This window comes from Antennarius striatus, chromosome 10, assembly GCF_040054535.1.
Source record: "Antennarius striatus isolate MH-2024 chromosome 10, ASM4005453v1, whole genome shotgun sequence".
Taxonomy (NCBI): domain Eukaryota; kingdom Metazoa; phylum Chordata; class Actinopteri; order Lophiiformes; family Antennariidae; genus Antennarius; species Antennarius striatus.
The window spans coordinates 13,220,678-13,248,487 of record NC_090785.1 but is presented as its reverse complement, the minus strand read 5'-3'; the positions used below and the strand labels follow the sequence as shown (position 1 = coordinate 13,248,487).

The 27,810-nt window shown below is 40.1% G+C and overlaps 3 protein-coding genes across 5 annotated transcripts; all 3 read left to right on the top strand.

Moving 5' to 3' along the window:
• Positions 1-410: 410 nt before the first annotated feature.
• slu7 (SLU7 homolog, splicing factor) lies at positions 411-5,059 on the top strand. Its single transcript, XM_068325167.1, has 15 exons — positions 411-549; positions 815-971; positions 1,104-1,257; positions 1,706-1,786; positions 1,893-2,057; positions 2,352-2,417; positions 2,539-2,670; positions 2,857-2,954; positions 3,034-3,101; positions 3,458-3,597; positions 3,800-3,961; positions 4,051-4,152; positions 4,251-4,328; positions 4,434-4,538; positions 4,621-5,059. The coding sequence occupies exons 2-15, from the start codon at positions 823-825 to the stop codon at positions 4,798-4,800; spliced, it is 1,680 nt and encodes a 559-aa protein (XP_068181268.1). The 5' UTR covers positions 411-549; positions 815-822; the 3' UTR covers positions 4,801-5,059.
• A 1,690-nt stretch (positions 5,060-6,749) lies between these two features.
• On the top strand, positions 6,750-9,963 carry c1qtnf2 (C1q and TNF related 2). 3 transcript variants are annotated; one of them, XM_068325170.1, is made up of 3 exons: positions 6,750-6,916; positions 7,197-7,486; positions 8,032-9,963. In XM_068325170.1, the coding sequence occupies exons 2-3, from the start codon at positions 7,237-7,239 to the stop codon at positions 8,670-8,672; spliced, it is 891 nt and encodes a 296-aa protein (XP_068181271.1). In that variant the 5' UTR covers positions 6,750-6,916; positions 7,197-7,236; the 3' UTR covers positions 8,673-9,963. The 3 variants fall into 3 exon arrangements, with proteins under 3 accessions (XP_068181271.1, XP_068181270.1, XP_068181273.1); XM_068325169.1 differs by having other exon boundaries at positions 7,229-7,486; positions 8,032-9,962; XM_068325172.1 differs by having other exon boundaries at positions 6,751-6,916; positions 7,342-7,486; positions 8,032-9,960.
• A 340-nt stretch (positions 9,964-10,303) lies between these two features.
• On the top strand, positions 10,304-26,844 carry ccnjl (cyclin J-like). Its single transcript, XM_068325168.1, has 7 exons — positions 10,304-10,316; positions 10,438-10,539; positions 11,158-11,265; positions 14,215-14,425; positions 22,750-23,049; positions 23,160-23,319; positions 23,552-26,844. The coding sequence occupies exons 3-7, from the start codon at positions 11,188-11,190 to the stop codon at positions 24,084-24,086; spliced, it is 1,284 nt and encodes a 427-aa protein (XP_068181269.1). The 5' UTR covers positions 10,304-10,316; positions 10,438-10,539; positions 11,158-11,187; the 3' UTR covers positions 24,087-26,844.
• The last annotated feature ends 966 nt before the right edge of the window (positions 26,845-27,810 follow it).

Sequence of the window (27,810 nt, the reverse complement as noted above, 5' to 3'; positions counted from 1 at the left end):
GAGAGGAGGTCCATTTGCATTGTTTCAGAATTTTGCTTAAGTTGGATTTGTCCTCATTTGTAAACACGGTAGTCAAAGAATTCCTTATTTTAGTCCCTAAGCTGTCAGTTTTCCTGTTCTAAACTGTGCTGTATGTAAGAATTTACTTGTTTTAAGTTCATGTATGACATGTTTGTTTTACTGGGGCTTAAATTGACATACCCAATAAAAGCAAGAAAATATTTTTTTAAAATTTCTATAGAGACAAGCTACTCTCTCAAATATTTACATAAAGTAAACACAGTGATGCGTTTTCAAATTCCTACCCTGCACCGCCTTTACGATCGACGGGGTCCGCGTCGGAGGCAGAGTCCGCTAGATGTCGCTCTTTCCGAAAGTGAGTCTCTGAGTCAAAAAGGAAGACAGGAAGTGACGTAACACCAGTTGACGCAAAATGGTGACGCTCGTCTCTTAGTGTAAATATAACAAACCTCATAAACAAACTGCGAAAGTAAGCGTTTTGACGAGCACAGCACCTAAGGCCTATTTATTTATCCGATCCTACCCAAGGTAATGAAGTTTTTTATTTGGTCAGTGTAAAATGAAAGTTACTTCGTTTACACTGAGGTCAGTTTGTGAACAAGCTAGCTCACGTTTGCTAACACCGGAGCGACGGCTGCTCCTGTCTGAAGTTCTGTACTTTTCACAAAATGCGATTGTCTGTGTTAAGACTAGTAATTCATAAGTATATGAAAACTATATATATATTTAACTGATATGTCACTTTGTTTTCTGGCTGTATTGAAAGCTTGATGTGGTGTATTTATGGTTGCAGGTTCCAAGATGACTGAGCAGGCGACCACTGCCTCGGAGGGGATCGTGGGCCTGGATGAACCCAAGAAGATGACCAGGGAGGACTGGAGGAAGAAGAAGGAGCTGGAGGAGCAGAGAAAGCTGGGGAATGCTCCAGCTGAGGTGGATGAGGAGGGGAAGTAAGTTGTAGTCCCCAACATGAAATTAATGTTGTGTTTCTGAGTCTGAGTCTATCTAAATAATGTCATATTTAGAGTCAAGCTGTTGTGATATTGGCGTGAATCAGTCATGCTACCTCTTTTCTTTTCCAGAGACATAAACCCTCACATCCCACAATATATTTCATCAGTGCCATGGTACATCGACCCATCCAAAAGACCCACACTGAAGCATCAGAGGCCACAAACTGAATATGAGAAGCAATACACAGCTATTGGAGAGTGGTACAAGAGAGGAGTGCAAGAGGTGAGCTGAATCACTATGAAAATAAGTCTGGAGAATTGTGCGAATATTGGAGAGAAAAAAACTGAGAGTGTCAATGTAAAGAATGTAAACTCCTGTCAATAGTGAGTCTTGAAAAGCAAGTATAGTTGAAAATAATCATGGGTTTACTGGCTCCTATTCAGGGGTTGGTGCTGAGTGCCATCCTTATCTCTGATTCTGAGGTTTCAACATCTTATTTTATGTCATGATGTATCTAAGTCCAAATAATTCCACCTTTACCCTTGCAATGTTCAGGAGGATTTAATACAGTAGATGACACATTTGCTGGCACATTTGCAAAATATGTCAGTACTATTACGAACATTGATGTGTTTCATTGAAGTAAAGTTGGATTCTTTTACAGATCAAATACACATGTTCAGTAGCGCTACTTTTAATAACAATATTTTTTTTTCTCTCCACCAAACAGAATTCTGTCTCCACTAAATTTCGTAAGGGGGCATGTGAAAACTGCGGTGCCATGACGCACAAGAAAAAGGACTGCTTGGAGGTGAAATTAATAAAGCTATCTTTGATCATCTCCTGTTTCTCCCGTACAGAATGTTTTATCGGTGATAAATAATAGTGCAACCTCTGACTTTCATATTTGTCTTCAGCGGCCCAGAAAGGTTGGGGCGAAGTATACAGGCACAGGCTTAGCTGCAGATGAACATTCTCAGGTACAACTTGATTTGGACTATGATGGGAAGCGTGACCGCTGGAATGGGTATGACCCTGAGGAACATCAGCGTATCGTAGAGGAATATGCCAAAGTCGATCTGGTAAGCAGTGCAAATGTGAAATCACCTTGGTTTAAGAAAAATGTTTTGTTGCTTATTTATCTAATCTTATGTTGACTGTATGACTGAAAGCCTCATTGAAACAGTCTGTATACAGTCACTTCCCTAACCCTAACCTGACACCCAAAACCCCAAATGCAGAAGAGCAATCAAAAAATGTACTTGAAGTTGAATACAAAGGTTATGTTAGTTAAGTTTTGCACCTTTTTCTGGTTCAGTGAAGACTATAAAAATTTTAAATGTTTTTTTGGACTTGTGTTTGTATCTGCATCTCAGGCCAAAAGGACACTGAAGGCACAGAAACTTCAGGATGAGTTGGCCTCTGGAAAACTGGACCAAACTGTAAGTGTTCACTGATGCCAAGTTCACTGATAATAAATGTGTCACTAATAATCCAGTGATTACAAGGCGGTCTTTTGGCTGGAACACCATGCATGTTTCGTTTTATATAATTTTTCTGCAGGAGCGGGAACATGACAGTGAGGATGAAGATGAAGATAAGTATGCCGATGACATTGACATGCCTGGTCAGAACTTTGACTCTAAAAGACGGATCACAGTCAGGAATCTGCGTATCAGAGAAGACACCGCTAAAGTAAGAGTCAGGTCACATCTGCTGCTTTCCCCTGAGTTGAACTGCATTTTTACTGTTGGATTTCTACCTGTGATAACGTTCATTTATTTGTGGTGGAAAATGATTAGTGTCCAAAGTTAAAGCAGGTCCTATTAAAGAAGTCAGAGACAACCAGTTGCCTGAACTTCTTGCTTCTCTTTCTTGCAGTACTTGAGGAATTTGGATCCAAATTCAGCATACTATGACCCGAAGACTCGAGCCATGAGAGAGAATCCGTACTCCAGCACTGGCATGAACCCTGAGGAGTGAGTTAATGTTCTTCCTGATTCCTAAAAAGTTCTCGAGGGCTTTCATTAAATGTTTTTTAACTGTGTTTTCTGGCAGAGTGGGCTACGCTGGAGATAATTTTGCCCGCTATTCTGGGGACACAATCACCATGGCTCAAACACAATGTAAGTCTCCCAGATGTTTCAGCTCACTATGTGTATATTAGTAGGTGTATTTTTTGCATCTTTACAACAGTATTCTCTACTGTCATTATTGGTACGTCAGTGAAAAAATTTACTGATGATGGCTTTGAGGAACTTCTCAATTTCACTGATATGTTTGTTTTAGTTACATCAACACGAAAACTAATAGATATATACTTTATTAATCCTGGAGGAAATTGCACAATTCCTCAATTGATTTGAGTAAGATCAAAAAGGACATTTATCACAGCAGCAAATCAGACATTTGCAAGAAACATTCAGTGTGTCAACACTCATATACCAATAAAACATGTCTGTCTTTTGAACATAAATGATAGTGTTTGCCTGGGACGCCTATGAGAGAGGCTCTGAGGTGCATCTCCAGGCTGATCCCACCAAGCTGGAGCTGCTCCACAAGTCCTTCAAAGTCAAGAAGGAGGACTTCAAGGAGAAACAGAGGGACAGCATTTTAGAAAAGGTACACTATTGGGATACATTTTTATGGGAGCAGGTTGTCAATTCCATGTCATTATTAGTTTATTAAATCAGAATATATAACATCAATTTAGGCAAAAATTTGTCATTAAGATTTCAGTTTGTGCCACTCAGCCCTAACTTGCATGGCGTGTTGGAGCTTAGAAGACGTCACCAATGTTTGTTCTTTTGTATACAACAACCAGTATGGAGGTGAACAACACCTGAATGCACCGCCACGGGAGCTGCTGTTGGCCCAGACGGAGGACTACGTGGAGTACTCCCGTCATGGCGCTGTGCTGAAGGGGCTTGAGAAGGCTGTGGCTCGCTCCAAGTATGAGGAGGACGTGCTCATCAACAACCACACTGTGAGGACTCCATGGCCCCAGAGAAAAACCCCCAGCTATTTTTATTTGATTCAGTTGTTTACGTACATGAAACAATCTTTTGTTTTTAGTGTATCTGGGGCTCCTTCTGGAAAGATGGTTCCTGGGGATACAAATGTTGTCACTCCATGGTCAAACAGAGTTACTGCACAGGAGAGACTGGAGTTGCAGTAGTAAGTAATATAAAGGACTAAGAATGATGAAAAGCTTAGTTTAATTCACTGTTTTAATAACTTAACACTGCTGTTATTGTTTTCTCCTTAATGTGAAGAACAACTCGGACTGTGTGCCCTTTGAAGAGGGACTGAACGAGGCTCAAGAGGAAGAACCAGTAAAGACTCTGTTGGAAGTAAGTGAAGCTGAGGAAATGTCCAGTAGGGGTGATGGAGGGGGTTTGTTGGCAGGGAAAATGCACATTCAGTTTGGTCATGGAATTATTTTGTTTAATCTCCAGATGCATCGGGATAAGATGGCAAAGGATAAGAAGAAGAAAAAGAAGAACAGAAAGAACAGTGGTGACTCAGATGATGAAGAAAAGAAGAAGGAGAAACTAAAGAAGGTAAAGTTATTTTTGTCTTCATCTCTCTGGGTTAATTGATTTTTTTTGACGGATTGACTTCCCACCTGTTTTCTCTTTCCAGGCACTCGAGGCAGAGGACAAGCATGGAAAACACATAGATGCGCTAATGCAGCTGGAGGAGAGAAAGAGGCCATACAACAGCTTGCAGGAAGTCAAGGCACCGACCGAGGAGGAGATGGAGGCCTTCCGCATGAAACGTGCCCGGCCAGACGATCCAATGGCTTCCTTCCTGGGACAGTGACCTTCCTGGTCTTTGCTGACTCCCATGAATTCTTCCCTAATATTCCATACTTCTCCAGAACCATTGCTAAGTGGAGCAAAATGTCTCAGTCTCAACAAAACTTTTGCAGTAGACATAAAGGCGGAGTTTTCTGTTGGGTTCACCATCGTCAAAGAAAATGTACAGCATTTTGTTGATTTAAATTTTTCATGCTTTTTTATTATGTCACGTTAATGTTAATTGCTGTGAGGCAATAAGGTAAATTTTATTTTGCATTCAATCAGTTTCACAGAAAAGGAAATATAAAGGATGTACAGCAAACTCCATTTGTGGGATTAATGCAGAATTTTTATAGTAAAATCTGCTATATCTTAGATTTGACTGAAAACTTTTTGTCATTAGAAATGTTAGGAGCAATAAACTTGAACATCACTGTAAATGTTAAAGGTTGTTTCCAAATCAGCTTAAATCACTGCTTTAAATAATTGTTATTTCTCTCATTGTCTTTAATGATGACCTTTAATGTGACCTGGACGAAAACTGCTGGAGAAAATTAGATTTTCAGTTTGAAAAAGCAAGAGAGGATTGCATCTCAGTTCCAGTGAAGCAGTGCATTGTGTTTTCTTCACTTCTTTAATTACTGTACATCATAAATAACTATAATTGTTTTTTGCAAAGTTGGCAGTCAACTTTTGTTACATTTGGAGATAGAGTAACTGAATACTAAACACATGGGATCAAATTATAGCTCATAGTTATGAAACTGAAGTCCACGTGAATGTTAGGTGGATTAAGAAGCCTAAATGTAAATGAAACGCCACTTGATGTACTTGTGACACACCAGCTTGAAGCTGTGGATTTAGTTAAATTAACTTTTTGTCAAAGTAATAGACTGCCCCCCAAAGTCAGTGCCCTCCATCTTCAACAGATTATAACTGTTATGACTTACCAAAGTGTCATGACAGAGTAATCTACATTAGTAAATTATGATCATGGTCGTCTTCTGCCTATCAATCTGTAAATCTCTGCAAGGGTGTCAAACTCCTTTTCACTGAGTTTCACTTTAGCATAATGGCCGTCTTCAAAGGGCCAGATTGTAATTTATAAATGTAAGTGAATGTCACTCAGTGTAATGGAAAATATTTCTAAAATAAATGTAACTACTCCTTAATGTTAACTAATTACTTATTCAAGATACAAACTTTACAGTTGTTTGCTTGTTTCTATGTTATAACATATCCTTTTAATTTGTCAGGTTATTAAACCTACAGAACTCCATCAATCAAGGATCAAAGAATCCAAGTTAATAAAGAAAAATAACATCAAACACAAGTTTGGACATTAACTTCGTTCAAAACGTTTTTGTCAAAGTTAAAATGGGCTTAATTACCGCATTGTGGGAAATGTAGTTTTAAACAGCCAAAAAAACCCATTTATTTATTTTTAGACACTGACCTTTTATGCCCTGGGCCTTGAGTTTGACACATGTCTTAGTGCATCCAATTTAGAAGAATTCACATGGACGAATGAGTCAGTGCACGACCAAATTCTGTCCCTCATGTTAGAAAATGTCTTCATATTTTCCCCATTATATTCTTTGCTCTATGCAGTATGTTACAGTTACATTAGTTATAGAGCCTCTAGGCACCATTCACTGGAATTTAAACAAAAGGCACTGCCTCACCCAACAGCTGGAACATTCTGACCCCCAGTGCTTCGTTCTGCCTCACAGGGATTAATAGGAACAAATAGATGCAGACCACTTTGTTTTGTTGTTGTTGAGGTTACACAAATGATCAACTAAATCATGATTTAAAATTAAACACTTCTTCATGATAGGTACACATCTGAGAGAACTTCTGTTTGGCCACACAGTGTATGAAGACATGATAGCTAACCACATCAGCTGTGCAGTACTGCTGCACAGACTTGAGTGTAGTGACATCATGGTGAAAGTATTCTTTGGCAGTGTGTACAGGGCGGATGTTATGGACGGATTTACTGAGCTGCACAATAGAGTACTTACTTGCCTTGAAGAACTCGATCACTGGAAAACCATGTAGGAGAGTTTGTGCACTTTAATTCAGATAAAGGATTTGTGTAAAACAACTATTAGCACTGACCATAATCTCAACGGGTGAGTTGTTTTTCTTTGCTTTTAAACCATCTGGAGCACTCGTCCAGTGAAAATATGCTTGGAGTGGCACTTTGGGATTTCTTTTCACCCATTACTTCTTGCACATTAAATAACATTAAACTTACATTTATAGTATATGCCATCTTTTAAACATTTTATTATTTGATTAGTGCACCGCCGCTCTCAAGTTCAATCTAAACTTGGCAGGTTTTTTTCTGTGAATGTAGACTTTCGTCTTTTGACAGAGAATAACTCATAAAATTACAATAAATGTATTCAGCTACTTTCCCTCATCTCCTGGCGACTCCAAAGGGCCCATCATGCTCCAGATATGTGTGATGTTCTGCTTGCTGTCAGTTGTCCTCTCTCAGTCAACATATGCCTTACCCAAGAGAGCTCGCAACATCACCATCCACCCCTCACAGCTTGTCTGCAGTCTGCCAGGCCCAGTGGGGCCTGCAGGGAACCCCGGACCTGCTGGACCGCAAGGGGCCATGGGCCCAATGGGGTCCCCAGGGAAGGATGGCCCTGATGGGAAGGATGGATGGAACGGGGGAAAAGGGGATGGAGGTAACATCTGACTGTCTGTCCTGTATCTGTGTTGGATTTTGGAGACTACAGGCCCTCTTAACACAAACAATGTCCAACATTATGTAATAAACTTCATGCATATTTTATAATTTGTTATTAAGATGATTCACACAGATGTTTAAAAGACCTCAGCTGTAAAACCTGGTTGAACGCAACTGTCATTATTGGTTGTCAGAATGCTTTCTGGAAATTATTTCATTGTAATTGTCCAATAAGACTTTTTGTATGTCTATTATTGGAGATTTATGTTTTATGTTTGAAAGATCCCATCCCATGGATAGTCATTTTTGTGTGTGCATACTGGACAAACTACACATTCTTACAAATAAACTATCTATGACAAGTAATAGCGTCTTTAGATATTTGGATTTTTCTGAGTCTCATAGTTTTCCATGGAAGTTTCAGATGACACTGGAGGTTGGTTGTCTGGAGCACAAATCAATATGTATACTACTCATCAAAAGAATGGAGGATATGTCATGTATACAAAATAAAATATGTCCTTATTCTGCATCTGTCATCAGGTGATCCAGGCAGGCCTGGGAACCAAGGCAAGCCAGGTGTGAAAGGCCGTGAAGGTGTCATAGGGAAGGCTGGACCGCGAGGACTGAGAGGGCTGCGAGGAGTGCCGGGGGTAGTAGGAAAACAAGGGCAAAAAGGAGAGCAAGGGGATGTGGGTGAGCAAGGAGCTCCTGGAGGCTGCAACTGTGGAAAGACAGCCCGCTCAGCCTTCTCTGTGGCGGTGACTAGGAGCTACCCAGAAGAACGACTGCCCATCCGCTTCAACAGAATCCTGTTGAATGAAGGGGGTCATTACAACACGAGCAATGGGAAGTTTGTCTGTGCCATTCCTGGGGTCTATTTTTTCACATATGATATCACTCTGGCAAATAAGCACCTGGCCATCGGCCTGGTCCACAATGGGCAGTACAAAATCAAGACATTTGATGCAAATACAGGGAACCATGACGTGGCATCTGGTTCAACTGTGCTCCACCTGCAGCGATCTGACCAGGTGTGGCTGCAGATCTTCTACTCCGAGCAGAACGGACTCTTCTTTGACCCTTTCTGGACAGACAGCACCTTCACTGGTTTTCTTATCTATGCTGACCAGACCTTTCTCGATGGGGCTGATAGAGAAGCTAATGCTCAGGATGACAGTTAATGCTATAGTATAGGTTGACTTAAATTTATCACAAAATGTTGCACAAATTCACTTCTGAATTAAGTGCCCATCAGTTGTAGGTCTCTGCATATTTCAGTTGTTTACAACGTTTGACACCAGGGGGCGCACAAGGACAGAAAAAAGTCTGCAACAAAGGCAAAATCACATCAGTTTGCTTCACACTGAAAGGATATGTGTTTTGATTGTGGTATTCGCGATGGCGAATTTTTTATTCACAACAAAATTATAGAAAATGTAAAAAAAAGTAGAATTGTTTAATTTTTGGTTCATGTTAATGGAGGTGCGGAGTTATACATTACTTTAGTAAGAGAATGTCACAAAGCAGTAATAATGCAGTAATTTTAAAAAGCAGGAAGATTTATAATTGCAGGTCAAATGAAATCAATGCTATTACCTGTATATTAATTTGACGAAAATATTATTTCCTGATTACACAAATTGATGCAGTGTGTGTATAGTTTGATGCCTTTGAATTCAGTAAAACCAAGAAATAGACTTTTTCAAAGATGAAAAAAATGTTTGGGATACTATAATTCCTTTATGTAACATTTTTTAACAAATTAACAATTTGGATTGTCACCGTTGATAATGGCTAAAATGTTCTTTGTCTGCATAATTACTTCATTCCCAAAGTGGATGCTGCCAGATGACAGGGTTTACTTCACTGTCTGTGTAAATAGTTTATTAGAACCATTTTTATTTTGATGTGTTTTACACAGTAAAAAGTCTGAAAAAGAAGGACAGAGAGAGCAAATGGAATCTGGAGACATAGCCATTTATGTTTTCTATTGTCCTGTTTATATAACACATCATCACTTTGAGAGTTTTTATCACACTTGTGTAAATTGCATATAATAACATGATATTCTTCCACACTGGGTGACATATCACAAAGTCATGCTCATGTATTAAAGATAGAGACAGAGAGAAAATTACCGTCCTCAGAGAAGACATTAAAAAACAGCCTTTTGTGTCAAAATCACATAAAGTACCATCATCTGTACAGTGAAGCTTTGACACCTCAGTGAAGTAACAAAAGCAATGTCGAATGTATATTCTTGATTAGAAGGATACTTCATTAAAATACAGACAATTTCTGTAGCCATTAATCATGGTGAATGAAATGATTAATATTAATTGCAAGGCATTGATTCATTGAATTTTGTTCATTCATTTAAATCCTTCCTGTTAGCGCCTCATAAACATGCTTAATTTTTCGTCAAGCCTGTCCAAAACATTAAAGGGATTTCAAAGAGGTATATAAACATTGAACTTTGGAATGTAGCATTCTTTTTTTTATACAAGATTGTTCATTCAGTCAAGTGGTTCACATTTGTATTAAATTCCAAAGAAACTATAATACCACAAAGAAAACTGTAAACGTCTAGTCGTAAAAATATAGAAAAAAACAACAACAAAATGTTATCGTTGTATCGCTATTCCACGTTTTCATTGTTTGTAGTTCAAACCATGACTAAAGAACTACAACTCCCAATCCAGACCTGGCTCTTTACGTCGGCAGCACGAGCCTCTCACCGCTACAGCAGCAGCTGGTGCAGCCGTTGAGCTTACTTTTGTTACAGCGGAGCCTCTGCGGAGAAAACGACCGAGCGGAATTTCTCGGTAAAGTGTTAACAATTTCGGGGGAACGGTTCGACCGGACGCCTGTTGCTGGGATTTGGCGGTGGCCGGTGTTTCGTTCACTTAACCACGGATGTGTGTCGTTTTTTTTCCCCCCGGCCAGATAAAAGAGGTCGTGCTTTAAAGTTGAGCCGAAGAAGAGTTCTCTGGTTCAGGATGTCGGACTGAGACAAAGGGGTCTAGGGGGGGCATTCCAGTCGGAGTGGTGAGTGGCATACGTGATGATGGAAAGTTAGTAATGCAATGGACAAAACACACTGTGATTACGTCATGATATTTAGTTTTTATCATTGTGTGGTTTTGTTTAGTCGTGTTTCTTCACACGAGGCGAGTGTTTCGGGGCTCGTCTGGCAGATGACGCTAACTTGTGTAGCCTCTGTGTTCGGCGCTGCTCCTGCCGTGATGGTGTCCACAACGTGGGTAGTGGGTAGTCAAAGGGCTGGGGAGGTCGGTACAGAACAATAATCCCAAACACTGACATTAATGAATGACTTTTGATTCGCTTGACCTCCAGCGTGGTCGAGTGGGCATTTAACTCGGCCATTTAAATTCCCGAGCAGGAAAAATGGCCTGCATGTGGAGAGAGACCTCCACTGTGGAATCAGCTGGATGTTATCAAATTTAATGGAATCGATTATATATCACACAAACAGACTCATTTTAGACGTCAGTACTTTATTTGCCTCTTCTAAATAAATCTTTGCAGTCTATTACATCTAAAATGTTTTCATTAGGATTCTTCTATAATAACAGTTCCTATTCATCCTGGGCGTCTCAGCCTCATCATGAGGAGCTTGAACTTTGGACACGTTTGTCTCTGCAGGTAAAACTCGATTCTTGAAGTTTGCTCTGGATGGGAAAGATGGAAAGGGAGTTGCAATGGTGGAAAGGACAGTTGGCAGCAGATATCCACCAATCCCTCCGTATCAAGGTGAGTCTGAGCTCATGAAGCGTTGCTTTAATGCTTTAATATGATGGGAAATTGTAGCTAGTAGTATGAGTCAGTTCAGTTTGAATTAGGAACATCTTCGACTTCTGATGACCCAGTGTGACCTGAGGAATGCGAATATGTGGACAGTTTTTCACTATTTTCGAGATAATGCTTTGAAAGTTGGGAAGAAAACAGAATTACACCAACCTGTTTGAACTATTTTAACAAGATCTAAATAACATGTAGGGGTTGACATGATTATTCAGTAGTCATAGTTAACCTTGCGGTGCGATCATATTACCTCTGGTGTTGCTTTCATGGAGACATCTGTCACTGGATTGATGTTATGGATCTGTGACTCCAGGTTGCCAGTTTCATTCTGAGGGAAATAAAAATAAAATCAGATGTTTATTCATGATGCAACAAACGAGAGGTTGTATAGATCTCTGTGTGTGTTGGATTGTCACTAATATGTTTTGGAGTCTTTATAGTGAGCCATTTATGTACACAAAGGTTCTGACTCAGACGTGGCCTTCTGACTGAAAGTCTATATCCACAGCTGGAAACTAAAGAACACACACTGTTCTGACTCACAATGAAACAAACCAGAAGATCAGTTAGGTTTGATTGAATGATCAGTGTTTCTGGTAAGCTTTACAACACTAATGTACAATGCCCCACATAACCGCTGCTGTCCCTGAATGTAAGCTATCATACATGAACTTACAAACGATTGCTTTTTTCTGTTTGAACAGAAACTGATTGTTCTTTAAGTACCAATAGCAGAGGTAATACTGCCTATATGCCCCTTGATGACCTTTGAGACCAGATGTTCCTCCTGTTGGATGCTATCTCTTTTGATCGCATCACTAGAGATAAGGGCAGTAACTACCGTTGTTTTTCATTATTAATTATTTCGATAGGTACATTTTTTTTCTATTAAGTTATGAAAATTAAGAACAGCACAGGATTATCTTCTTTTTACCTTTTTTATTTAAACAGAAAATGAAAACAACACATACAGTAATCAAAATACATTTACTGTCATTTACTGTTTGTTTGTTTCCAGTGTCTTAGAGATTAGTTTTCAAAATTGCATGTGTGGTGCGTTTAAAATGGAAGTGAGACAAAGGAATGTAACACTCTTCATGTGTCAGAAACAAATATAGAAACCTTTTAATATTGGGAGGTGGGCATAAAAGGGCTAAAATAATATTAATATATATGAGATCGGCATCATAAAAACAGCAGCGGCTACCAGTTTCTATAATTTTTGCAGTGAGTTGACAGAGGATCAAAAGAAAGATTGCATAAAGATGTTGCTAACTGTTGTATTCTATTTCCTAAAGGTAATAACTATTAACTGATTTATTTGATATCAAAACTAGAACAAATTAATTTTCTTTTGATCAGTTGAGAAATTTATTGATTGTTGCAGCTCTAAGAAAGTCTGAGAATGTGATGGTTTTAAAAAATTGCACTTAAAAAACACGTTAATATTTAATCTCAAGAACATCAGCTGACGAATTGAAAATAGAATATTTGCATTCCAAATGTTTGTCTTTTCAAATAACCCAAGGAAATAATTACTTCTCACCTAAGTGAACAGTAAAATTCTTCACTGTGTTACAGTAAACATTTGATAACTGTAAAGATATCTTTGTTTACACAGTATATGCTGAAAGCACAGTGAGATTTGTGAAGAGGAAAAATGGCAGAAACACCATCAGAGCTGAATCTTAAAAGGCTTTTACAGCATGTTAACATTTCCTGCATGGCGCCTGCTCCCCTGCAGTCTTAATGATTTTTGCAGTGGTAATGCCCTGATGTGAGAGAGAGCTGTGTTGTATAGCATGTGGCAAATTATCAGACATGCAAATCAGGTGGAGGCAGCTGTGGAATCCTTAATTATGGTGTTGGTCCCCCACAAAGGCACCTCTCCACCCTGTACGGCACCCCAGAGCCCCTCCAGACTCCAGGAGCCCCCACCCCACCATCACATCCACCCCCATTCTCCTGCTGCACTTATTACTCTCAGACGGACAGATGGACCAGAGGCAGAGTTTGGGAGGGCTGTGGCACAGGGTGGACGTATGGGCATTTTAGGAAAGACAGGATAGAAATGATCAGCATTGGGATCTTTATTATTTTAGTTCAGTTAAGATGAGTCGAAGGCAGAGAGCGCTACGTTGGACTGAAAATCATTTTATACAACAAATGCATGCTCCTAATCTAAGGACCTCTATTGGTTTGGATTAAGGAGATTAAAATACCAATCCTCAATCACAAAATAAATCCAAAAATAACATGTTTTTTTTTAACTCAAATTCATAGAGAAACAAAGAACATTAGCTGATATCAGCAGCCTAAATGGAGACAGAATGTTAAATGTTTGTTTTTTACTCTGAGGCACATTTTGAAACTGGAGTCTTTTGCTCCCTGGTGTTCTGTAGCTGATTGGAAAGATACCCAAGGCTCATTCAATGCTAATGCCCCCGAGTATCTTCCTGCCACTTTGAAACACATGCAGCTAATTGTACATGAATAGGAGATTTGCTAATGGTGAAACCTAATCCTATCTACTCCTGCCCCCCCACCATTAACCCCCGCAACCCTGCCACACACATACATACCCCTCACCCATGGCGCCTTACTCGGAGACCCCAGGAATGACCCATATTTTGCTCCTGTTCTCTATGGTGATAGAGAATTAAATGAAATTCAAATGAGACTGAAGGATTTCTGATGGTGTATTTATTTTTAGTCTTGGTGTGAGTATTTTAGACCCCCTGAAGCTTTCCTGTTAGCAAATAACCCCAGTCAGAAAGAAATTCTGCTATTATTATGCATATTCTTTACTACCCCAGTGTGTCTCCACCACTTCTCCTTCTCCACCCTGCTCCTCACCACCCCCACCTCATCCATCTTCTGTCCTTCCTCTCTCCTCAGGAGCTGAAGCTACCAGTCTACCGGGCCCACTCTCCACAGATTGGCATGCGCCGCTATTTTGCAGACTTGTTGGCCATTCTGAGTAATCGCTACCATCTATGTCCAACAGCACGTCACCTAGCCGTCTACCTGTTAGACCTGTTCATGGACCACTACGATGTAGCCGTCAAACAGCTTTACGTCATTGCCCTCTCCTGTCTGCTTCTAGCTAGTAAGTACATTATGTTCATCCACCTCTGTCCCTAAATCTACCTTGACCTACTTGACAGGAACATTTCTTGATGCCAACACTTGATTTATCTCCTCAAACTCTCTTTAATTTAATGTTTTCTGAAATCTATTACAGATGTTTATTAAGGTTTGAAAAATATTGAGTTTTCTTGCTGTCAGCTGAATACATACTTCATAGCTGTGTCTTGCAGCAGATGTAGATAGATATATACTTTGTTAATCCCGGAGGAAATTGCACTCATAAACAGTCATATCAAAGTTCTAACAAAATACAATTTATCTTTCTCTTCTTTTCTTTCCTACATTAACCAGTTGATCTTATTCCTCGCTGGTAATTTTTATTTTTCTCAAGCTGTTGGCGTTTCTGCAGATGTTGGTGAATTTTGATTTATTTGGTTAATTACTAGCCAACATGCTTTTCTGCTGTGACGTATAAAACCTGTGTGTGTGTGTGTGTGTGTGTGTGTGTGTGTGTGTTGGTGCAGGATGTGGTTTTTGTTACTAGTGTGTGTCTGTCTGGTGATTAACACACTAAGGTTTTCTGTACATTAATGCAGCCCTTGGCATCATGGGTAATTAGACTAATGATGCTGTCAAAGTAGGACTCTGGAACAGGGCCCATTCACATGGGAGGGCAGTGTGTGTTTGTGTGTTCGTAAATGTGTGCACATGCCATCTGAATTTGAATACGAGACTGAAGAGATTTTGTTTGGAAGCAATCTCATGAGAGTCCAAGAATAGTTTGGATAGCTTGCTCTTACAGCGATATAAATATATTGAATTAAACCTGGATAAATATTCTTCTGTTCTTTCTACTGATTCATTTGTTCTTTTATTGAATTTTTGATTCTGGTTTTTGGCTAGCTTTGGAACCTGGCTTAGATGAACAGCTTCTCCAGCTTCCCTCTGCTTGTACTTTTTTTTTTTAAAAAGATGTCCTGGCTTCAATTACTGACATCCTCTTCTGTCCCACCCAACAGTCACTGCTTAATCCTGTTACTCTATTGTGTTTGAGTTTTTGTCTATGGCTGTGTGCCCATGTATTTGTTCATGAATGAGCTCTTCTTAATTTGAAGGGGTAAGATTATGGTCAGTTTTTAAAACCACAGCCATTGAGTTAAATTGATTGTTTGACACTCATTTAGAGACCTGGTCTAATTCCAGTAAATCCAGTTATTTAAAGAAACCCAAAGCCTGGGTTATTTAATGCGAATTTCAATAAAGACTTTGGATTTTAGTAATTACAAGTAAAATTCTGTTCGCTTTGCCAAAATTAGGTTTATATTATATTTGATATAATATCATTTTGGATTGTTTTTTAAAAAACAACTATATCATTGTTCTAAAGTATTTAAAGAGCTCGGTACCTATTTAATAATGGACCATAAGATTTTCAATCAATGCTTGTGGTGTGTTTTTGTTGTGGTTGACTGAAGTATAGGCTTTTCCCCCCTTTTTTTCCCTTTAAATTGCAGTTAAGTTTAGAACATGGATAGTATTACTGCCTTAATCCCATCACAATGGATGGACATCAGCTTCCAGCTACAGCCAGAGTAAAATGTTTATTTCTGTGGTTAGTTTGACACTTGGATTTAATGTGTCAATGTACATGTTTGAGATTTATGCTTGATATTTAATTATGGTTGTCGGATCTTTTCAAGGTCTGTTTTTTGTTGATTTATATATTTTTTGCTATTTGTGTTTTTCCAGCAAAATTTTGCAGGATTTTATCTTGTTTTGCTCAGGAAATCTGATTCAGTTTTCAAAAAAAAAGAAGAGCATCATGTGAAACACAGAAGCTCAGTTCTATTGCCTACACAGGGCACTTCCAGGCCCTGCAGTCTGGGTGTGGGGAGGAACTGTGTGCTGAGGGGCACCTGCCATATGCTCCCCGAGTCAGGCCTCAAACAAAAGCCCAGCAAGTAGAAGCAGGACAGCCAACCAGGCAGCGAGCCTCTCCAGAGAGGGGGAGGGGAGCAGACATAGGGTGGAGGTTCACATTTGTGCAGCCGTGTTGTTAGCATGTTGGCATGGTTATTTTTTTTTTTGCTATATGAAGAGAACGTTGCTGTGGTAACCTTTGAGTAAACCTATAGACTTCTTTGTGATAAGCAAAATAAAATTCACTTTGAATGCCTTGACATAATTTCCATTAAAATGCCATTGCTCTAATTCCACACTAAAATTTTAATAATGAGGTTCTGTTGGCTTCCTATTACCCTGCGTTGCTAGATCCGTTTCCTCCTTGTTCCCTCACCTTGTTGGGGACAGGCAGAGCCAGCGAGTCCTGGGTCAGGGCAGTCAGTAAAAAGCAGCCCCCCATCCCTAGGGGGTTGAGGAACGAGTGGAGGGGTACCTCAAAGGCAGGTTGGTTGCTGATGTTAAACAGGGTAGAAAGGGAGGAAGAGACGGTGGCTTGCATAATGGAACATGTTGGAACTGATCCATTCAGCAGGGCGCCCAGAAAAATAGATTATTAAGAAACCCGCTTCCCTTTTATCCCTAGCTGAGTGGCTTGAATGAAGTCGCTGTCAGGTGGGTTATTAGAACCATAGAAATGATCTAGGGATGTGTACACAGCTTTAATAAGATGTGCTGTCTGTTTTTTTAGACAGATGGTGTACTTCCGTAGCACCAGGTCCTCGTCTCTGTTTCTGTAATCTATTATGTTGTTACAATCTATCAACAATTGCTGAAATGTTAAAATGAAATCACACACACACACATACACACACACCCATAGTTGCACTTATAGGATTCTCCTTGGTCACCAAGCATTAGCATCAGGGGTCAAGGGTTGGAATGGGCTACTTTTTTAGACCTGCTGGGGCCAGGGGTGGTAACACAGACGGAGCTGTGACCATTTTCAATTCACACTCCTATTGAAAGACAAACTAGCAAATAAAATTAAAGACCAGGGAAAGTTTCTCCATGGCTGTCAGTTCAGTAAGAAATATGAGTGGGGAAAAAAATGAAGATTGATTGCTTTACTTGATTATTCATTGACAGGAGATGATCATCATTAAACCGCATGAGTGGAAACTGAAAATACATCAGCATGTATTCATGAAAGTTGTCCTGCTGATGGACTTATGTTTAACTCGACCATATCGTCCACGTTTTGAGTTTTCTACAAGAGATCTCACACTTATCAGCCTTACCATAGGGGAATTTAGGGTAACCCTAACCCATTAGTATGCACAGCCTACATACATAATTAATAGGAGACACACTAACCACAGCTCCTTGTAATTGCTCCGAGGCTCTAAAGGTGTACATCTCAGTTGTTTACATCCCGCTTCAAAGCGGTGATTTATTGTAATTGTCAGTGTTTGTGTGTTTGTCTGTCCGTTCATTTATCAACCAAATATCTTCGCAACAGTTGAAGATAAAAAAATGAAACAAAAATCAGATTACTCGGGCAGCATAAGGGATGAAAATGAGATGTTGACCTTGAGAAAACTAGGTCAAGGTTAAATTTAAACTTTTGTACACTCAGGAAACAGATAAGATAGAAAGACGAGGGAGGCGGCCAGTCTAAGACCATAGATCAAAGCTAGTGCTTTGATCTACCTATGCATTCTCCTTGGAAAAACATTTCATTTTCCAGTATGACTGAAATTTATAGAGCTGATTTTTAAATAGTCATTGAAGACTAATTGAAATGGTCTGGATTTACATAATGACTGCAGAAAAAGAATAAGCAGACCTCTCTGAGAATGTAGCTGACAGGTTTCTGAATAACCCATCAGTTAAAACCTCCACCTCTGTGCCAAACAGCACACCTGGAGGGGCGCGCCTGCATCTAGTCATACCTCTCGCTAACTCCTGACCTTTAACTGCTTCTTGTGTATACAGCACTTTCTCACCACCAGAATCTAGGAGATGTAAGTGTTCGGTAGTTGCATTATGGGAAAGGCAGTCTTTTTTTAATCATAAGTGTTTCCTCCCGTTTGATTAAAGAGGGATCACGTAACTCTTAACACTCCAGATAAGGTGAAATCTATAGAGAAAAATCTTTTCTTCAAGTCTCACTCATAAAATGAATTACAAGAGTTAACTTGTTGTGTTCCTCAGAAGGTGACACAAAGCATCTCAAAAACTGTTAACAATAAAATTCTTCTTTTCCTGTCTGTCAGATATCTTTGTCTTGTTTGTTTTTGTAAGATATTTCCTCTAAATAACCCACAGATACTTCCAGTTGAAAAAAACCAGTTTACAGCACATGAAATGAGAAACACTTGTTTGTTTTTCCATATTTTCCGCACTATAAGACGCACCTAAAAGCCTAAAATTTCCTCATAGACCCGTAGTGTGCCTTATAATCCGGTGCGTCTTATATATGGATTAATATTAATATATTGGTTAAAAACACGATCGCTGAAAAAGCCGGCAGTCTGGCCGACAGTCATGCCGCACTCCGCCACCAGAGGAGCCCCCTCACAAGGCACTCGGGCCCACGCCCCCTAACAACGGTAGTCAAGGGGCGTCACCAAAGTGGCTCTGACTGAGCTGCTCTCAGACGGTAGAGCAGACTGAAGGAGCACCGGTGATTACGTGGAGATACATAAGGAACTTTCAACAATTCTATTAAAGTTTGACTGACTGACTGATCTCAGTATTTACTAGCTATTTGGCGTCGGAAATAACCCACTTTAAACTTAATTGGTCTAAAAAATACCATTGTGCTGTCATCTGGAATCTAGTGATGGTCCATTCTATTAGTCTGTGGAAACACACGGAGAAATTTGGCATAAAGGTGAATGAAAGACCCTCAAAGCTGAACTTCCAGCCTTTTCTGAAATTTCAAGAGCAGTCACTGCTAGAGTCACTGCTAGACAAAGGTGTCTACTGTACTGCAATTGATTTACAAATGTAGTTGATACCTCTGGGCGGCCGGCCGAGGGGCGCATTCAGGCTTGTGTATTCTGTCTGCAGCGACGTGCTGTGAGATTCACTTCCGGGAGACACCAACGTTAAAGTCAGTTCTAGGAGTAAAACAGTGTCATATTTGCCAGTAAATTAGCAGCCTGACATTAAAACTAGCTAAAAAAATGTTTAGGACACACAGCAGCAAATAGCTGCACCTCAACTCCGACTGGACTACCGATCGATCGAAACAATATTTAATTAATAAATGACGTCGGAGCTTAAATATCTGCTTCGAACTTCAGATCAGGAAATAATCCGCTCTGTTCGAACTGACTGCACTCGTAATGAATTTAACCAGTTTTTAATGTCAGGTTTTTTAATATGCGTGTTGACTTCTTTCTAAGATGGCAAAGTGATCAAGTGATCATGTTTCCTTGATGAGGCTCAGAATGGCTTATTGACATAACAATAGGGACCATTCAAAGGTAATCAGGAAGCCATGAATGCAGTCATTACTGCCTGAGCAGCGCGGCTCTATCTAGTGGACAGATTGTGCAACTACAGCCGCTGAAGTTTATCAAATCAATGTTATTCATTTTTTATTGTGTGCGCCTTATAGTCCAGTGCGCCTTATAGTGAGGAAATACTGTACCTATCATGTAAATAAGTTAACTACACTTTCCTGTCACATGTAAGACCACACAATTTTTGTTGATGATGCTGGATCGTGCTGCAGATAAACTAGAGCCAAGATAATTCCTTTGGCCCAATAACCTGTGTTTGCTGGAGTCCTCTGAAACTGAACCCCTGCTGTGCCAACTCCTTGAAATGAATGAATCCACGATGTTTAGTAACGAGGACTAGAATACAGACTGTTGTCTGTACAATTTTACACTAAACAAATCTGGTTTATGGCTGTAATTCAAGCTTTTCCTATGTAGGATCTGAAGTTGTTTTGTTATTTGTCTTCAAAGCTTTTGGGCAGGCCATGTCTCATGTGTCCTGTTACCCCCATTACTAAACCAGAGGAGTAATCAAGAGGGCAATCAGTCGGTTGCTTGTGCTGTACCTTCTTTGAGATCAAACAGGTTTGGGGCATTGATGACATTTTATGGCAATGTGAGTGTGGACATAGCTGTGTAGCAGCAGACAGAGGCCTGATCCAGAGGGTGTGAGGGTGAGAGAATGAGGCAAGTGTGGACTGGGCTGTAGAATGTGTTTCTGGCGAGTATAAAAGCCCTGTTTCATAATGTTTCCTGTTTTAGGGGGGAGATGCCATTATTGCCTCTCTGCTAATTACCCCTTTGGCTGTTGGGGCTGCAGACCCCCCACTCATGTCGTCCCTCATGCTCTCTGAGTCGTTGCCTCCCTCTCTAGCCATTCTGTTTTCTTTCTTCTTCTCCCCTCTTATGTTTTAGGGTCAATAACAACACGAGTGATACAACTCACACTATGTTGAGAGACTCTTAATTATGGGTATTAAGACATAAAGGAGAACCATAGGAGCGTTACAAAGGGCCTTCATTTATTTGAAACTGCAACTCCAAAAAACACAATTTTTCAAACTTTGGGTTTTCAAACTTGGATAAAATGCCAAGGGGTCCTCAAGTAAATAGTTGTTTTCCAGCTGGATGCACACTGTGACAAAGCTGATTGTTTTCCAACTGAATGGTTCTAAGGAGTGGATGAAAGGCAAGTACTGTAGCTCTGCAGGTCTGTGTCTTGGTATGATATGTTGTTAAATCATCTGCTCAAAACAGTTTGGTCATACAGAAGCTACATATGTAAGGAGTTATAGTTGTTATTAAAGACACTAAAAAGACACATAAAAAGTTAACAACAAAATGTAACATTTATGAACTGACTATTAATCAAACTACTTAGTGGAATAAGCATCTTGTCATTTATGACATCAATCAAAAATTCAACATTGATGTGTTATGATCAGTCAGCTTGGTTTAAAGTCCTCCATGTGTTCCCACATCTTCCTGTGTGCAGTTCAGGCACATGGGGGGACCTCTTTATAAGTGAAACCTGACACCTCAGGCCTCTTTCTTTTAAGTTTCAGCGGTAGAGTCCTGTTGGACCTTTGTATTAAAGGGAGAATCTCCCTTCTTTAAATGGACACCCAAGACCCCAAGTCTGTTGCCGTGGAAAGGAAGGATGCCTGGCCAGGGGGGTGGTGTCCGTGTTGGCATTTCTGTAATGTCTGAGAGGATCAGTTAGTCAGAAGGACAGAACTGTTAGAGATTGACCCTGTCCTTTTGTAGAACGTAGTTATTGAATATAATCCACACTAACTGTCAGGTTGTAAACCTGTGGTGATGCTTCACTGTGAGAATTTTAGCTTTATGGTCAGATATTCAGGTATAGTCAGCGGTTCTGCTTTGCTCTGCAGGCATTTGTCTTGGGGTTGTGAATTGAATTTTTTATGGTTGATCTCTGTGTGGTTGCACAAAATAAAGTTCATTCAACTCAGGAACAATCTTAAGACATTTTTTGTCTACAAGAGCTCCATCTGTATTTTACAGATTTAATAATGTCTTTTGATTACTTTATGCTATTACTCTGTTCTGATGGTATGTAGGGCCATACTATTCTGTTTTGAAGAGTGTTAGGGTTAGGATTTATATTGTGTGTAATTACATATTATTGTCTATAATCATGATTTTAGCTTCCTATGGAATTGATTTAATATTTCAGCTCTATTAATGTGCTTCTTATGCATCAGTCTCAATCATGAATAAAAACAATCAGGTACTGCAGTTGTTGTTGCTTAACTTTTGAAAATTAAATTCATATTTTAATCTGCAATCAATGAATTGTATTCAATAGGGAACCCTTATCAAATCTATAATGTGAACAGATACCATAAGCATGGCTATGAATATTTTATTGTTGTTTACATGGCTTTCAGCTGTTTTCACCAACATCCGACTTTTGTTGTCATCAGGAGGATAAAATCTCCATTCAGTCTTGCGTCAAATCAGTCTGCTGCTGTCAGGGGTCTTTACCGACTCGTGGGTTGATCACAAACTTATATCCGATTTCTGTCACAATATTCTGGTGCATATTGAAGTTAAAATGGGTGTTACAAATCATTTTCCAACCATATCTACTCCGGCATTCCAACATTATTCAGGATGCATGCTGCCACATCAGTACTGCCAACGTTCAGCTCTGAGATGGGCTGAAATGAAAGTGTCTTTGACTTGATTCCATGATCAGCTGTCATGAGCTTGTAAAACCAGAAAGGCAAACTCCTCTGGTAAGCATACAAGGGATCAATTGTGGATGCCCCCTCATGTAAAACATACAATACATAAGGTTATTTAGTATATGGGTGGTTCAGTTGCATCAAATTTTCACATGGACTGCAGAATATGAATTGCAGTAAATACCATTCAGTAAATATACTTCCTTTCTTTTCAGGTAAATTTGAAGAGAAGGAGGACCGAGTTCCAAAACTGGAGCAGCTGAACTCCTTGGGCTTTATGTGCAGCCTGAACTTGGTTCTCAACAAGAAGGATCTGATCAAAATGGAGCTTCTGTTGCTGGAGACCTTTGACTGGAACCTGTGCATGCCCACACCCGCCCACTTCATTGACTACTACCTCCATGCCTCTGTGCAGGAGGGCGACCTTTACAATGGCTGGCCCGTCTCGTCCCTCTCTAAGACCAAGGCGTTCATGGACAAATACACCCACTACTTTTTGGAAGTCTCTTTGCAAGGTGGGCAAAAGGAAAAATACCAGCTGGACTGAGTTTTTACAGAGATGTTTATCACACGTATTCTCTTGTGGTGTCTTTTCTGAAAATCTTAAACTCTTGGTTTCTTCCAGACCATGCCTTCCTGAGTTTTCGACCATCCCAGGTGGCTTCTGCATGTGTAGCAGCGTCTCGTATTTGCCTTCAGATTTCTCCAAGCTGGACGGCTGCTCTTCATCTACTAACAGGCTACACGTGGGACCACCTCACACAATGCATCGAGCTCATGCTGCTGTAAGGGCTGCACTAACACAAGCATACAAGCTATACTGTACATGTTGTGATAGAATGCCTGAACAGAACAAGGCTGGTAATCTGGGCCTTGTAACCGAAGGTCAAGGATGTTAAGGCTTTACATCTGTGTTCTTTAGGTTCATAGGCTATAAAGCCGTTCTAATGGATGAATCACCTGACTGTGATCTGGTTTGATGTGTATTTTTTAGCTGTTTGTCTTTCTTTTTCGCAGTGCTCATGACAATGATGTAAAGGAGGCCAATAAGACCAAATCTACTCCTCCTCACCGACCTTCCTCTCTGCATTCTCAGCCCCAGACCTCTCATTTATCTCCAGTGTCGGTCATCCAGAGACCGGGCTCTTCTTCCTCGTCCTCCTCCTCCTCAACCTCCTCCACACCACAGCTGCTCTTTCAGCCTGATGGCTTCCCCCACCTTTCCCAAAATTCCCCGTCCCTGTCCCAGCTGCACGTGTTAGCTGACTCCCAGGCTTTTGGGCCTGTGGTGAACGTGTCTCAGGACTTTCTTCAGAACCACAGGATGGGGCTTCTCACTTCAGCTCCTTCCATTTCTTCAGGGAGTGGGTTCTCCTCCTACCCAAGCCTTACCTCTGCTCTCCAGCCGGGGGTACGGTCGCTGCCGCTCCAGGGCCCCATTTCTGTGCAGATGGCCCTCGCAGGAGAGCCCCGCCACTGTCTGAGTATGGCCTACAGCGGGGGGTACCTGGGAGCTCATCACACATTTACAGCCGGCTGCTTCGACAGGTGACGCCAGGAGACGGAGAGGGAAAACAAACCTCGACAGGAAGGCCCTGCAATACTTCCATCCCAAGTCCCAACCCCAAACTATCCTTGCATAGACCTCCAGTCCCTCTCCGTCAGCACCGCAGCCCCCTCAGCTCATCGAGCTCCCGCATCTCTCTCACAGAGACGCCTCAAACGCAAGCAGAGGTCAAAAGGCAAGACAGACCCAGTGGAAGTCATCACACTGACGTGACACATTCTCTGTGGACTCATATGAAATACTAAGGCAATGCAAAAATGTTAGTCATATTGTGAACTGGTATTTATAAATCTGTTACTATGAGACTCATCACTGTGAATGAGATGAAAGCAGCAGTGTGATACAACACCCACTGGTTTAGCGCTAATTTTACAAGTGCACAGAATACAAAGTATTTGATAATGGTATGTTGCTGCTTGACATATTGTCTTATTTCTAATTCCAAAAATTGAACACATTGTTGAAAGAAAAAATGGCTGGTGTTTTATTTCAGCTTCAGTTTGAGAGCGACAGAAGAAGACACAGAAAACTGTTATTTATCAGAATGATATGAAATAAAAATAACAGGTAATTTTAGGAAACATTGACTCATTCAGTTATTATTGGAGCTGAAGGGCCCCTCTGAGAATTTTTCACCTTATTCAACCACAGAGGGGAATGACGGATTCCTTGTTTTCAGCACAGCAGGTGAAATCAGCTTCAACAAGCCTACATTTTTTTGTTTTTGTTTTGTCCTCTCTTCTCCAAAGTTAGCCTTGTGGCAGAGCCATCTCACATCTGGGAGTAAATGTGACCCTCTGGCAACTGCAGGCTTTGCTGTACTAAAGTTTAAATGTTTTTTTGTGTCTCCTGCACCACACAAAGAATTGAACCCAAACTGGTGTGACTGGACCAGCATGGTGTAGGCGAGGTGGAGGACGCTTGTGTTTTGTAAATAGGAATTGCTGCTGCCTTCTAATGAACTGTTGGTTCCGTGTCTGTGTTAAAGACTCCAATGTTTACATGAACCACTAAGTATCAGGGACTTGAACAAGATTACTTGAATATGATGCCATTGAAACAAGTCATAGCTTTTATTTATGATGACTCATTTTTTCTTGATATTGTTTTGTTCCTGTATTGTTTTCACTTTTGTCTTTATAGAGTAGTCATGCCAGCTTAGACACACAACATTGATTAATTATAGTTTTCTTTGTACCTATTCACAAAAACTGTATTCAGGCTCAGGTTTTAGTGCTAAAATTGTTTGGCTTTTCCATTATTCTGTGCCATTATGCTTTAAAGTGGATGCTAATGCATTATCTGCTAGGGTTGAAAATATTCCCCTTCATCACAGGATCACACTCTTCTTAACAGTGATTGAATGCATAATACAAACTGCAATTCCCAGTATTCCTCTTACACAGCTCCAGATTCTTGTCAAGATTTTCAGCCATCCAGGTCATGTTAGATCCAGAATCCCTGTGTCTTTCACAAGGGCTGCCCGTTGGTTACCATAGTGATACCTTAAATGACTTAGGGCTCAAGCTCTGGCATGTGGTTGACTGAATTAAGACTGCTGCAACCAGTAATTATTTCCCTTACTGAATAATCTGTCTTGTCTGAACAATTGAATGAAAAATGCCTGTGGTGATTTATTCAGAGGGTTTGTTCTACATAACCAGTCGGCCAGAGCTCAAAGATATTCAGATCACCAGCATTTATGACAAAAAGGAGAAAATTGTCACATTTGAGAATGTGGAATTAGGGATTTTTACTGTCTCTTTAAAGACGAATGAATCCCCACAAAAATATTTAATGATTTGCTGTTCCCTGGAATCCATTGACTAAACAAGCTCTCTTAGAAGTGATTAGTTCAACCTATACAGATATGATCATTTCTCACATGGGCCTTCTGTGTGTAATTCAGTTCTGACTTCAGACTCTTCTGCTGTGACACTGGACCTCCATCTCTTCAATAGTTGTCAAGCATTTGCTGTGGATCTTAAATTTCCAGTCAGACATGCATTTCTTACGTATCACCACAGGAGGCCTTCTGAGACCACAACCCTCAGACTAATACATTCATCAGACATCAAAGCCATTTTCCTCAACCTGTTAGTTATGCGTTAGTGTGTTCCTAATTTCTATGAAACAAGATACTATGCCTTTTTTTTTAACTTTATGTAAAAATTTTGTCATTTATATTCCCCTTCTGTATTTTGTTTTCTGTGGTTGTCCTGATGAATGCTGTTGGTGTGAACTAGAATTTTTTTTTGAGAATTCAAAATACTCATTTCCACAATTCATGAGCAACTTCTCTCTGACATTTCAAAGGTGCAATATGTTATTTTATGTTAAACTGACCACAGCCATCACTGTCTCGTGTACACCACTGGTTCATCTGTTTTATAACTTATTTGCGTTAATTATGTGAACGACTTGCTGTAGCTCAGTCTCTAGAGCCAGTGGGCTCTCAACACATTGAATATGTTGCATATTGCAGCCTCTTTTAAGTGCTAGATATTACTAAATGAATTTGCCTTTTAGCTATTTAGGGTTTTTTTGTACGTTTTTTTTCCTTCTGGGAAAAATGCTGTCACTCCAACACTTGTCAAATGTGGTAATGATGAAATGGAATCCAGTTTATATTTTTGGATAATTTTGTACCCTTTTTTTTGTCTTGGTTTATGTGACACTGAAAAATAGAAGGAATTCTTCTGTCATGGAAAAAATAAACCAGTGTACTGAACTTTGAAGGGGTGTGTTTCTTGCCAGGAAGCATGGCTGAATTGCCTCTGGTCTTAAGGGAAATAGTCTCCATTGCATTGCCCCTGTTGGCTCAGACAGAAGACAACACAATAAGCCCATCAGGTTTTACACAGGGCCCTCCAGCTGTTACCACATACTGTCAACGTGCAGTCTGTGATTCCTAAAACAATGTGGTACAAACCTGTGGTTGACTAAAAACACTAACTCCAACACTGCGTTGATAGGTAAACGTGTGGATTTCATTGTCTATTCAGCTCCAGTGCATTTCATGGTGTTCTAATATTCTCCTTCACTTACTTGATATTTTTAGTTTTTGGTTATTTGCAGATTAAATTTTACATACAAAATGCACAAGCACCCAATTAACCGTTATTCTCCCTCAGATTAAAATGAAAATTATAAACACAAGGGCTATCCTTTAAATTTGGAACTCAGGTATTGTCAGAGATAATGTTTGCAATTTGACTCAGATTGATCACAATTCAGCAGTCTGAGTAAGTGAGCCTCTGCTGTATTCTTTCAGACAAGGAACTTTTATTTAACTTTGAATCAGAGGTTTCTCATCCTGAGTCAGAATGCTGGAACATTCTACAAATGCCTAAATAATATCAGTCTTTTAAAAACAGTATTTTCAATCTTAATATTTTGAAATTTTTGAAATTTGCCATGTGTAGTGGTGCATGTGTTACAGGAGGGTGGAGGGAGTGGAGACACAGGGAGTGCCCATAGCTGTCAGTGTGATAATGGATCATTCCCACAGCCTCCTGTAAGCTTTTGTATGCAGGGCTAAAAGGATCCTGCTGGCTTCCCTCTATGTGCCCTTGAGGAAGAATTTCAAAGGGTTGGTTTGGAGGGGGAGGGGGCTACCTGCTCACCTTGTGTTTGTCGTGGGCATCTCAGTTGACGTACTATAAAATTTGAAACGCACATCACAGTAATAATATGTGTCTGTACATTG